Below are 13590 nucleotides of genomic sequence, written 5' to 3'. Positions count from 1 at the left end.
TACAAAAGAGCAATGAATTTCAAAGCACAGCACCAAAATTAGTTGTACAACATATTTCAGAGTTTGACATGGGTGACAATTCCACAATTTTAGGTTTTTGCTTCTGGCTGCTCTAAGATACTGGAGACTAAAAGAAATATCAAAATTTAATGATTCAGCACTCATATTCATTTGTTAAATCCTATCTTCTCTGTATAACTCCACCATCACCTTAGATCTTTCCATCCCTCCCATTAAGGCTGTTTGGGTGATGGCCGTTCTTTTTTATGTTGGGAAGGTCTGTGACTAATATGAGGTAGGGAAATGGAACTAGCTGATGTTTGGAAAGGCTAAGCCCTCTAGGTTTATCTGGTCCAGGGACCCATCTGGAGGTTGTAGGTTTCTGGAAAGTTACTCTAGTGCATGGAACCCTCCTGGAATTTTATATATTACCCTAGCTGTTCTCTTTAGGATTGGCTGGAATGGTCCTGGTTGGGGGTTGGCAGGTTATGATAGGTAGCATGGTCTAACCGAAGCTTGCCTAAGAGCAACCTCCATAGTAGCCTCTCAACTCAATTTGAACTCTGCCACTGATACCTTATTAGTTACATGTCTTTTCATCCTTTTGGTCAGCATGGAATTGTTGATTCCACATTGCCAGGGCCAGATTCATCCCTGGGAGTCATCTCCCACGTTGCCAGGGAGACTTTCACCCCTGGATGTCATGTCCCATGTTTTGGGGGCAATGATTTCACTTGCAGGGTTCAGCTTAGAGTGAGGCCACATCTGAGCAACAACAGAGGTCCTCCAGAAGTAACTCTTAGGCATACCTATAGGTAGTCTAAGCTTCTCCACTATCTTCATAACTTCACAGGAATAAACCTCAGGATCAAGGGCATGGCCTTTTAATTTGGGTGTCCCTAGAGTTTGACACAGTATCGGGGGTTCCCTGATAGTAAGGTTATAATAGTTCATAATTTTTCTCTTATCCCTCAAGGGACTTTGCCAATACTTTTTGGTTATCTGCTTAATATACTCTAGGATGTATCCAGGCATTACATTAATCTATACAGGAATAAAAGACCTCTTTCTGATTCTGGGCTCCCTGTGTTTCAGTTGTTCAAATGAGCTATACAGATAGGTTGAGTTAGATAATATGCTATAGAAAATTTCAGTTCCAGAAATCAAATAAACCTTTCTTTCTTTGTTCTCAAAGACTATGTGTGGTTCTAAAATACAGATAGTGTTTTCCTTACCCCTATGTTCTGAATTACTTTAACCCCAACCTGATCAACTTCATTCTTATCTCTAAATATATGTACCTATATATAGAACAGCCTCTTGAAATCCAGAAATAATAATTAACACTCTGGACTTAATGTGTCTGCTATAAAAGCTTACAATCTAGGCCCCTGTTTTTTTTTTTTATAAGCATTTTCTAAAGGAGACTATACCATTCTTGTTCTTTTGTTTCTGGCTTATTTTGCCTCACCAAATGTCCCACAGAACTGTATGTTAAAAATGAGGGAGAGGGGTGCATGGGTGGTTCATTGGTAGAATGTTCACCTTCCTTGCAGGAGACCTGGATTAGTTTCCCGGACCACACAACCCCCCAAAAATAAATAAAAATAGAAAAAAAATGGAGAGATTGTAGCAAGATGGTAGAGTAGGAGCTTCAGGATTCATTCCTTCCACCAGAACAACTCTTAAACTGAACAACTCTTAAACAGGCAGGAACTGTCTGAAACAAATATGTTGAGACTCCAGAGGCCAGTAAAATACTGTACACATCAACAGATGAATAGGAGGAAGAGGTTGGTAAATGACACAAAAAACTGTTCTCTCCATCTGTCAGGTACCTGTGCCTGTCCCCTACCTACTCTTGTGGCTGGCTGGTTAGAATTCAGCTAAAATACAAATGAATAAAAAGGAATGATAAATCTCTGCATGTGGACGTGTAATGTACAAAGATATTATTAACAAGTAGTATAATATGTGGAGGGACAGGGGTAAAAGGAAAAGTAAATGAGTATGTTGTTGAGGAGAAGTTGATATCAAACCAAATATAATTGTTATATACTTACAATGTTAAAATTTTAAACCCATGATGGCTATGAGGAAAATATAGTAAAAGTAGACCTATCTTGTGAGCCATTGATTGTATAATATAGTTGGACTGTATGTATGTGGATACTTCTCAATAAAATATATTTTTTAAAAAAATAGACCCAGATAAAAAAAGAGAAGGCACTTAATATGGTCAGCACACACAAAAACTCCCTCTATTCTTTTAGAATTTAATTTGGTCTTCTTTTTCCAGATTCTTGACATTGAAATTTGATCACTGATCATTGACTTTCCAACATTTCTTCTTTTCTAAGATATGCATTTGAAGGTACAACTTTTCCTCTAGATCTAGCTTTAGCTGCATCGCATGAGTTTTGACATTTTTTTTTTACTTTTTTTTTTCACATGGGCAGGTACCAGGAATCGAACCCGGGTCCTCTGGCATGGCAGGCAAGCATTCTTGCCTGCTGAGCCACCGTGGCCCACCCGAGTTTTGACATTTTAATAATTACTTAACAAAATTTTCCAATCTCCATTAGAATTTCATCTTTGACCTACAAGGTTATTTAGAAGCATATTGCTAGATTACCAGATATTTGGAAATCTGGTAATCTTTGTGTTTCCAATTCTAGTTGAACTTCACTGGGTCAGAGAACATATTCTGTATGATTTCAGTCCTTTAGAATGTGTTGATACTTGCTTTATAGCCTGGCATATGATATAAATGTTTCATGTGCCTATGCATTTAAAAACAATGTATTTTCTAGTCATTGAGCTCTATGTACTCAATTAGATCAAGTTGGTTAATCATGTTATTAAATCTAAATCTTTACTGATTTTTTGACTGTTGTTAGTGAGAAAGATGTGTTAAAATCTCTAAATGTATGCCTTTCTTCTGAGAAGGTATCCTCTTATTGGTGCCTTAATTTGGACATTTTCATGGCCTTAGGCTTATAACTTGATAAATCCCCTTTATAAAAGCTTCTCCCCAGAATAATATCTCTTAGTGTAATTCTGGGTCTGTTTCCCTTTTTACTTCTGTCTTCTTTTACTTTGCCTATTTGAAGCTGTTAGTTGGTATAGATAAACATAGGACTCTTGTATCTTCCTGTTGAATTGACTTTCATTGTTATAAAATGTATTTATTCTTTCTGTAACCACACATTCCATCATATGTATACACAACAAACAGTTCACCCTTCTGCTTCTCAGTCAATGTACCGTTTGGCCATCTCCATCCATTCGGTCTCATGAATAATGTTGCCATAAACATTATTGTGCAAATGAGTCCTCCCACTTTTTCAGGATGTTTTCAGGCTGATAGAAGTCCCTTACCTTTCCAAGTGAATTTGATAATTAGCTTTTTCATTTCTGCAGAGTAGGCTGTTGGAATTTTGGTTGGTATTGTATTGAATCTGTAGATCAGTTTGGGAAGAAGACTTAAATACACCACTTTGAACAGTGCATTGAACATCTGGACACATCAATCAATAAGGAAGTACAGGGCTAGAATGATGCTCTGAACCAACTAGATTTAACACAGATACATAGAACATTACACCCAACAATAGAATATGCATTTTTCTGTACTGCACACTGATCATTCTCCATGATAGGCCATACGTTAGATTTAGAAACAAGTCCCAATTATTTCATCTATTTTTGAAATCGTGCAATCTCTATTCTCTGACCACAATAGAAGAAAGCTAGGAACCAATAACAGAGAAAGGGAAAATTCAACAAATTTGTGGAAAATAAAGAACACACTTCTAAACAACCAGGGTGTTAAAGAGGAAATTAGTAAATATCTTGAGGCTGTTAAAAAATAGAATATACCAGGAATCTAACGGCTCCACCTGCTACGCCGGCCCTCCACCCACCGCGATGGCCGCGGGGCCGCCCCCAGTCACAGCTGATGCCCGGCGGCTGCCTCTGAGACCGGCCAGGCAGCACCAAAGAGCCGTGGCGGGGCAAGCGGCCGTCAGGGTGCCGCGGTCCTGCTGGTCCCCACCAACGAGGACTTGCCGTTGGACCACCCAGCAAACCTGCAGAAGAACCAGCTGTGGGAGTTTTTTCACCTGAGCATGGCATGGTAATCCTGCAGCCTATCCCTTTTTCTGCTGATGGAAATATGGTGGTGTCCAGTTTTGTCTGTCATGAGCAATACTGCTGTGACCATTCTTGTGCAAAGCCCTCTGTGGACCTGGCTTTCATGTCCCTTCGATAAATTCCCAGGAATGAAATTGTCAGGGTATAGGATTTATCACTGTCAAGTTCATGTGTCCACTTGGCCAGGTGCTGGTACCTGTTTGTCTGGTTGGGCAAGTGCTGGCCTGTCTGTCGCTGTGAGGACATTTCTTCGAATTCAGTCACGATTACGTCGGCTTCATCCACAGCTGATTCCATTTGTAACTAGCCAAGGGAAATGTCTCCTGCAATGAGTGATGGTTAATCTAATCGCTGGAAGCCTTTTAAGGAGGATTCAGAAGAAACGGGCTCCCTTCCTGCTTCAGCCGGGGAGCCTTTCCTGTGGAGTTCTTCTAGACCCTCCATCGGAGTCCTCAGCTTCACAGCGTGCCCTACAGATTTTGGACTCTACGTTCCCACAGTTATGTGAGACAGTTTTAGAAATTTTCTATTTTCAGATATTTCCTGTTGATTCTGTTTACTAATCAAATGGCTTACTAGGTTTCAAAATAATATGCATGGAAAAATTATACAAGTATATGTTTTTAATTATATCAAGCAAAAGTGTGCAATTTTAGTTTAACAAAGCACTAGGAAGGATGGATGGAAGGAGGGAAGGAAAGAAAGAAGGGAGTGAGGAAGGCCAGGAAGGAGGGATAAGGCTAAATTTCCTTCCCTTTTACAATTCCAAAGCATAGTTACAGAATCATTGCTTCCTACAATAGCCAGTCTCCAGTATAAACCCCCACAACTCCCACCTGCAAGTACTCTCACTCTTTTATAGGGTCCTTACACATTTTGCCAAGGCTGGTTTGTGTAACCAAGTGTATTCAATAGTATATGATACAAAGTTGGTCAGGCACTTTGAGAGTAGGTGATAAAGGACTTCAGCTTCCAATGTGGGTTCTGTCTCTTTTTCTCTTCTGTCTCTCTATCTCAGTCTCTCTGCCCCAGTCTCTCTCCTTCTCTTTTTTATATCTCTTGCTCAGGGGGAAACAAGATGCCATGTAGGAAAAAACTCTTTAAAGTGGTCCATGCAATGACAACAACCATTTGACTGAGCTTGAAGCCCATTCTTCTTCCAAAGTTCAGTCTTCAGAAGAAAGCAGCCTCAGCAACTTGACTGCAGTCTCCTGAGGGATCCAGTCAGCTAAGGCACTCCTAAATTCCCAATCCTCAGAAGTTGTGGGAAATAAGATATTTTTGTTGATTTAGGATGTAAACTTTTATGGTAATTTGTTATGCAGCAAAATATAACTAATACACTAGCGGATTGTTTTTATAAATGTAGCATATCATTAAAATGAAAACCTTACAAAAGTAAATTTGTTTTATGCAACCAAGTTTAAGTATTCAAGAGGAAAATAGTTCTTTAGATTTTGTAAATAAAGTAAAGTATGTTCAAGGATAGGGCAACATGTTTGATATTAATGTTATTAGCATAATTGTTTTAAGAAGGAAATGGTTATCTTGATATATATATCAAAAGATATTTGCTAAAATTCAACAATCATTTCTTATTTAAAAAAGCTCAGTGCAGACTGGAGGAATATTTTTATAAGATGTTATAAATTTGTATTGAAGCAACACCATAACCTTATTTTTGGTGACTCAACTGAGACATTTCCCCAAAATTTCAGAATCAGAAAAGAGCATCTTTTAATTTTAAGCCAAATTAAAATCATGATATTGATATTAGGCACCTTCTGTTTCTAGAATTTCTAAAGAAAGGAAATATTCTCCTAGTGGGATGCTTGGCTCAGCAGTGAAGAATATTTACTTAGGTATAATAATGCAGGGATTGCTTACTGATTTTCATGGACACATGTAAGACATTACTGTGATTATAATACACAAGTGAAGACACGTAAAAATCTCAACATCCTTGATAGTTTGTAAAAGGAAGAATGTAGCTTCCAGTAGGGAGGAGAAAAGGGGATTTAAAAAATTCTCATCTTACCCAGAGGGGAGTTTAGATACTGAATAAAATATTTGAAAACGAAATGTAGGCATGTTTTGGTTTGCTAAAGCTATTGGAATGCAATATAGCAGAAATGGTCTCGTGTTTTCAGAGGGGATTTATTGTTACAAATTTACTGTCTTAAGGCCATGAAAATGTCCAAATTAAGGTATCCAGAAAGAGATACCTTGACTCTGAGAAAAGACCTATAGTATCTGGGTTTTCTCTGTCACATTTGAAGGAACATCGTGTCATGTGCTGTCCTTCTCTCCCAGCATCTAGTTTCAGATGGCTCACTTAAGTTCCTGTTTTCAGTGGCTTTCACCCTAAGAATCTGTGGCTCCTCTCCTAGCTTCTCCAGGATAGACTCTGGGTTTTATGTCTTAGCTTAGCATCTACAAACACCTCTGTCTTGGGTTTGTCTCTCTGCTCTCTGTGTTAGGTATGAACTGTAAGATTTCTGCCTGTTACTCTCTTCATACAGAGCTCCACAAAACATATTAAGATTCCCCTTAAAAATGTAGAGCTGTGTTCCAGTAGCCATGTTTCTTGATGATGATTGAACAATGATATAGCTTTCACAATGTGAATCTGTGATTGTGAAAACCTTGTGTGTGATGCTCCTTTTATCTACCATATCAACAGATGAGTAGAACATATGGAATAAAAATAAATAATAGGGGAACAAATGTTTGAAATGCTAGTGATAAATAAAAGTGAGGGGTAAGGGTTATGGTATGTATAATCTTTTTTTCTGTTATTGTTTTATTTCTTTTTCTGTTGTCTTATTTCTTTTTCTAAATCAATGCAAATGTTCTAAGAATGGTGAATATGCAACTGTGATGATATTAAGAATTACTGATTATGTAGAATGGAATGATATGTTAATGTTTTTCTTTGTTGTTAATTTTTTTAATTAATAAATTAAAAAATAAATAAATAAAATAATAAAAAAATAGAATGTACCAGAACTTAGGGTATGCAGCAAAGGCAGTTCTGAAAGGTAAACTATGTCTAGATGCTTTTAATAAAATGGAAAAAAGACTTCAAGTCAGAGACCTAACGTCAAAATTGGAATAACTAGAAAAATAAATGCAAACTAAACATAAAGGAAACATAATGAAGAAAATAATAATGAACATAGGAGAGATAAGTGAAGTTTGAACAAAACTAACAAACCAAAACTTAGTTCTTTGTGAAGATCAGTACGATGGAAAAAACTTGAGCTAGACTGACAAATAGAATACAGTGTCATCAATATAAAAGGGACTTTAGTTCTGTTCCCAGTGAAATAAAAATGTACTGTAATAGGAATTCTATGAAGAACTGTATGACAGTAAGATAGTCTAGATGAAATGAACAAATTTTTTCAAACAAACTACCTGTATTGAACCAGTAATAAATAAAAGACCTCAACAAACCAATTAGTATTTAAGAAATTGGATCAGTAATCAATCTTCCACACAGAAGAGCATAGGATCAGATGGCGTCACAGGGGAATTCTATCAAACATTCCAAGAAGACAACTTCAGTTCTCCTCAGACTCTTCTAAAAATATTGAAGATGTGGAAACACTTAATGCTGCCATGTACATTTCCTAAGAAATAGGATATTTGCTTATGTAACCTTAAGTGTAGTTGTCAAATTGATAATAAAGCTTACAGGCTTACTCCATTTTTTATTGCCTAATATTTTTCTTTTTAGCTTTTTATTCTCCCTTGTTAAATCACATCCAAGAGCGCATTGCATTTCATTACCATCATCTATTTGTTTACTCCTTTTTTCTTTTAATTGCAGGAACATATATACCCCATAAACTTTCCTATGTCAGCCATTCCCAAGCATAACATTTGATGGGATGAATCATATTTTTATAATATTGTGGCACCCTCACTTCCTTCCATTATTAAAACTTTCCCATCTTCCTGTCCTTTCCACCCCTGGCAACATATACTCTTTCGCTTTTTATGAGCTTGCATATTCTCCTATTTTCTTTGTGGTTACCTTGGGGCTTAAATTTAATATCATAAATCTATAACAATCCCATGTGATACTAAATTAACTTGAATATTATACACAAACCATGTTCCCTTTAACTCTGCATCCATCCACTTTTATATAGTTATTGAGTTGTACATCTCAGCCCAATGGATTTCACTATCAACCAAGAAACTTAATATGGAGTTGAGCTATTCAAAGTCTTCATCAATTTGCAGGGATTGGTGCTTCCCATAATACAAATATAATCGTGAAATGAGATGAATGTTGATTCTCAGTGTTTTTTCAATGTTGAGGGAGTTATGTTAAACATCATATGTTAAAAAACCAAGATGATTTTGGATAAGTATACCCATAAGGGTAAGTGCAGGTTAGAGCAGGGAGGCACCCTCCAGAGGACAGTGATGAATGTTGAGGAATCAATTCTAGTGCATCATCCAAACATAATTATAACAGAAATTCCAGACTGCATTCTCTGATGGTTGAAATCTAATTACCTGTGAGTCATGGGTCAGGAATGCCTGTGTTTTGGAATTAGGGAGGAAATTAAAAGTCTCTGAATACCGTGGGAAAAATAATACATACGTTTCAGTGATTCCCATGGTCTATAAAATTCATCTTTTCTTCATTATTTGCTAGATTAGCCAGGTCTCCTATGTCTTGACCCTGGGAGAGACCTGTTTCTTTTGGAGCACACTTCATATTCCTGTTGATTGGACTAGATTTACTCCCAGGTGAAGTGTTTGGTATTCATGATATGTGAATCTGGAAAATCTGGTCAAGACTTAAGTCTGAAGCCTTCTATTTGCTTTCTCAGCTTTATTCACCTACTGCTTGTCTGATATTGAGTGAAAATCCAGAGAAAGACAGTTGACAGCTGAGCTATTGACAATGAAACCACAGGTAAGTATGGAATTCTAGATATTGCTTCAAAGTCGCCTCTCATTTTAATTAACAATAGACCAGTGAATTGAATTTAGATAGGAAGTGCATCACTCATTAGTACGTTGGATCTGTGAAAATGCGTAACATAATGTTAAAGAGTTTTGGAAATGAGAGGAAAGTGAGATTATATATATATATATATATATATATATATATATATAAAACCATAGTCATTTTTTAAAAGTGATATATCGTGGATATTTCTTGCCTTATGATGAGTCTGTAGATATAATTAAAATTTGTTATAGAGTATTTTAGTTTTGGGTGCTCTAGAGCGAGTATTAAAATCAGCATCAGAAAGTCATGATTAGAATTCTGTTGGGAAATTTCCAGGTGTGTATTACACCACGTCATGTGATATTCCTTTAGAGTAGAGTATATGTATTCATAATGTCTATGTAGCTGTGAGTATATCTGAAAGGCAGATGACAGTTCAGCATTGAGAGTGATCTAACTTGAACTCCAAACAGATTTTCAGCTTTATAAACAGTCTCTGCTTCATCAGTGCTGTCATTTTGAGCATAAGAACTTTGTAAGTCTAGCCTTGTGTGAACCCAAATTTCTGTGATATTTTAGGAGTTAATAACCTTCAAAGACATAGCTATAGACTTCACCCAGGATGAGTGGGCATTGCTAAACACATCCCAGAGAAAGTTGTTCAGAGAAGTAATGCTGGAGAATATTAATCATTTGGTCTCAGTGGGTAAGTCTCTGAAAATTTATCATTAGTATGTATCTGTCTAATCTATCTACTATCTACCCTTGTATCTATCATCTGTCATGTTGTCTTCTGTTTCAAGTACTTAGGTCACCTAACCATTTTATATAATTTATGTTTTTGTATTTTCTATTGTAAATATATTTAAATTATTTTATATCACATATAACCAATCAAATAAAATGTTTTCAACTTTGTACTTACATCTACTTCAGAAGCTAGATGTAAGTATATAATTTTATATAATTTTATATTCTTGACCACAACTTATGTCCTTTTTGAATCTCTCTCAGAGCAGTGCTGGTTAGTCAGTGAATAATTTTAAAATGGAAAAATTAGTGACTAAACAGTTTTAAATAATTATTCTGCTCTAAGGGCTATGCTGAAGCTTCAGAACACAATAGTAAAACCCCCACATAATGTTTTCCATGTACAATTTAGATTCTTTTCATAGAGTTTATTCTTATTGGATTATTCTTAAATAATAACTGTGGAAACAGAATTTTCCCCCTTTAGAATATGGAGGATTCTGCAGTCTCTGTTAACTTGTGCATGGGCAGCAACAATCAGAGGTCCGCACTGTAATGTGAATGGGGTCAAGAGTTACCCTTTTGCTGGTGAAATATTGTCTGTTCTGTGTTCAAAGTACTTTTGCCTTGCTGAGCTTCAGTGCTTACCTTTTTCTTTGATAGCCTACCATGGATTTGATAATAATACACTACTAGCGCAACTCAAAATCCAGATTTCTTTTTTCCTACAAACAGGATGTCAGGTCTTCAAATCAGATGTGCTTTCCCAGTTGGTACAAGGAGAGGAAGTGTGGCAAGAAGGAATGGGATTTCTCCAAAAACAGAGTCCAGGTGAGTTCTCAGAACCTGTGTATTAGTAGTGGAAGGGCTTCAACAGTTAGTAGGTAGGTCCTTGGAAATACCAGTTTCAGGTTTCCATAAGTACGTTGTGGTTTATGAAATGCAGGCAAGGATATTAGGGAAATTTTCTTCATATGTGTTCACAATTCTATACACTTATCAGGCTCTGTTCACGTCTTTGACTTTGGGAATGGTATATTCATGTACTTTTTTTTTTTTTTTTTTTTGCATGGGCAGGCACCAGGAATCGAACCTGGGTCGCCGGCATGCCAGGTGAGAATTCTACCACTGAGCCACCATCGCACCACCCTATATTCACGTACTTTTGGAATTAAACATTCACATAATGAGCTTTGTTCTGGTCTTACTTCTGGAAAAGTTCCCCTCATCCCAACTTCTTTTTACTTTTCTTATATTTCAGTCCTGAAAATCTCTGATTTTTAATGTCATATAATGTTTTCTTCTATGTGGAATATTTCTTAATTTGATATTCCTTCCTAGCTGAGTGTCCATGTTTGAACATAACAGGGATATTTGGGACTGTCTAATGTTTTCATTCCTGTAGTGCTACTCTAACAATTTATTGTGTTTTTCCTCAATAATTATAGGCAGGAAAAGTGCCTGTAAAAAGCAAGAACTGATATTCATGCAACTTACCTGCAGGAAAGACACTTCTAACATTATGTCATTGGTAAGCATCATTGGTGTGAATCCTAGTTTTCCATTTAGATACCTGGGGATTGAGTAAATTAGGAATTCATTACAACCATGTAGCTGTAAATTAACGTTGGGGCCAAATGCTAACCCAGCAAAAATTTGTGACAATTTGAATTTAAAGAAAAAGTAAACTGAAAACAAATCTCTAAGCTGAATTTTTATAAAAACATGATTGAATAAAGTGTATATGAAGCTAACTTGGAAAAGATTTTAATTTGAGACTATCACTGAGGGATTAATCAAGAATTCTGAAGTAGGGAAGTGAAGAAATAAACATATATGGGCAAATGTTTTACAGCCTCTCATTTATTTCCCCACAGCAGATATCTCACCCTCAAAAGAATTCCTTTAAATGTAATTATTTGCAAGAAGATTCCACTCTCAGATCCACAGTGAATCTACACACATTAATTCCCATAAGAAAGAAACCATATTTAAGCAAACCACCTACAAAAGCCCTCAGTGACCAGTCATCTCTTAATCAACATAATCGGATTCACACTAGAAGTAAATCATATGAATGCCATCAAAGTGCCAAAGCCTTGATTAAAAGCTCTGGCCACAGACAATACAATATGAATAAACCATATGAATGCCTTCTATGTGGGGAAAGTTTCATTAAATTTTTTGATCTTAGAAGACACAAGAGCACTCACACTGGGGAGAAACACTATGAATGCCATACCTGTGAGAAAGTCTTCATTTCCTGTTCTGCCCTTACACGGCATGAGAGAACTCATACTGGAGAGAAACCCCATAAATGCCATCTGTGTGGAAAAACTTTCAGTCAATATGCTCATCTTGGACGACATGAGAGAACCCACACTGGAGAGAAACCCTATGAATGCCTTACCTGTGGGAAAACCTTCAGTCAGTATGCTTATCTTAGAGAACACGAAAGAGCACACACTGGAGAGAAACCCTATGAGTGCCATACCTGTGGGAAAGCCTTCATTCGTTGTTCTGCCCTAAGACAACATGAAAGAGGTCACACTGGAGAGAAACCGTATGCATGCCATACATGTGGGAAAGCTTTCATTCACTGTACTGCTCTCAGACGACACAAGAGAACTCATACTGGAGAAAAGCCCTATGAATGTAATTTATGTGGCAAAGCCTTCAGTCAGTCTGCGCATCTTCAATCACATGAGAGAACTCACACTGGAGAGAAAACCCATGAATGTCATGTATGTGGGAGAGCCTTTAGTCGACATTCTCATCTTAGACAACATGAGAAAAGACACACTGGTGAGAAACCCTATGAATGCCATACCTGTGGGAAAACCTTCCGTCATTGTCGGGAACTTAGACGACATGAAAGAACTCATGCTGGAGAGAAACCCCATGAATGTCATCTATGTGGGAAAGCGTTCACTAAAAGTTATGCCCTCAGGCGACATGAGAGAACACACAGTGGACAGAAGCCATGATAATATAATCTATATAGGAAAATGTTAATTTTTCTGTTCTTAGACCACATGAAATTATTAAAACTTTAAAGAAACTCTCAGTGTCATCAATGTGGGAAAACTTTAAGTCAATATTCTGACCTTAGATGGAATGAGAGAACTCACACTATACATATTTTGAATATATAAGAAACTTCAGCCATAGCTTTAACCTTTAAATAAAGCAGAGAACGCACATACTGAAGTAACATTGTAATTAATATGGTAGTGCCTTTAGGCATCCATGCTATTTCTGTAAATAGAAGGAAATTCACACCAGAGAGAATTTGTGTGAAAGTCATCTATGTAGCAAAGCCCTTAGGAGATGGGCTGATACATGAGATAATTCAATAAAAGTCTAATGGAAATGTAGTGTCCTCATCTCCCACTCTGGTAAACAAGCTTGAGAAATTGCACATGAGGAATTCTAATAAATCAATGTAGGAGTAACTGAATTTGTACTTTGTCCTGTAAGGAAAATAAGTGGATTCCATAGGAGTGAAATGTAATTATTGCGCACACCATTGAGTGAAATACAAACCTTGGTTTTCTAAAAACATATTCAAAATAGGAATAACCATGAAATAAGAGGAAAGTCTTTTATTAGGTGGATGATACCCCTTGGGGGAGATCCAGAAATTTCATACTGGAGAATGTTTTCAATGTAAAATCAAAGCCAATCATTTTTTTCTAGAAATTTGT

The 13590-nt window shown here is 36.7% G+C and overlaps 1 protein-coding gene across 4 annotated transcripts in view; it reads left to right on the top strand.

Annotated features, from left to right (window-relative positions):
• LOC143646870 (uncharacterized) overlaps positions 1–12944 on the top strand; it is a 110026-nt gene extending 97082 nt beyond the window's left edge. Inside the window, exons 4-9 of one of the 4 annotated variants that reach the window (XM_077116275.1) lie at positions 9009–9094; positions 9713–9839; positions 10619–10714; positions 10961–10996; positions 11332–11414; positions 11764–12944. In XM_077116275.1, the coding sequence (XP_076972390.1) occupies positions 9083–9094; positions 9713–9839; positions 10619–10714; positions 10961–10996; positions 11332–11414; positions 11764–12870 (1461 nt within the window). In that variant the 5' untranslated portion in view covers positions 9009–9082 and the 3' untranslated portion in view covers positions 12871–12944. Of the gene's footprint in view, positions 1–9008; positions 9095–9712; positions 9840–10618; positions 10715–10960; positions 10997–11331; positions 11415–11760 lie in introns of all 4 variants that reach the window. The other 3 variants (XM_077116274.1, XM_077116277.1, XM_077116276.1) reach the window with 3 other exon arrangements.
• Positions 12945–13590: the final 646 nt, after the last annotated feature.

The sequence above is a fragment of the Tamandua tetradactyla genome, chromosome 9 (assembly GCF_023851605.1).
Source record: "Tamandua tetradactyla isolate mTamTet1 chromosome 9, mTamTet1.pri, whole genome shotgun sequence".
In the NCBI taxonomy this organism is placed as follows: domain Eukaryota; kingdom Metazoa; phylum Chordata; class Mammalia; order Pilosa; family Myrmecophagidae; genus Tamandua; species Tamandua tetradactyla.
The sequence above is the reverse complement of the archived record's forward strand: the minus strand, read 5'-3'. Positions and strand labels throughout refer to the sequence as shown.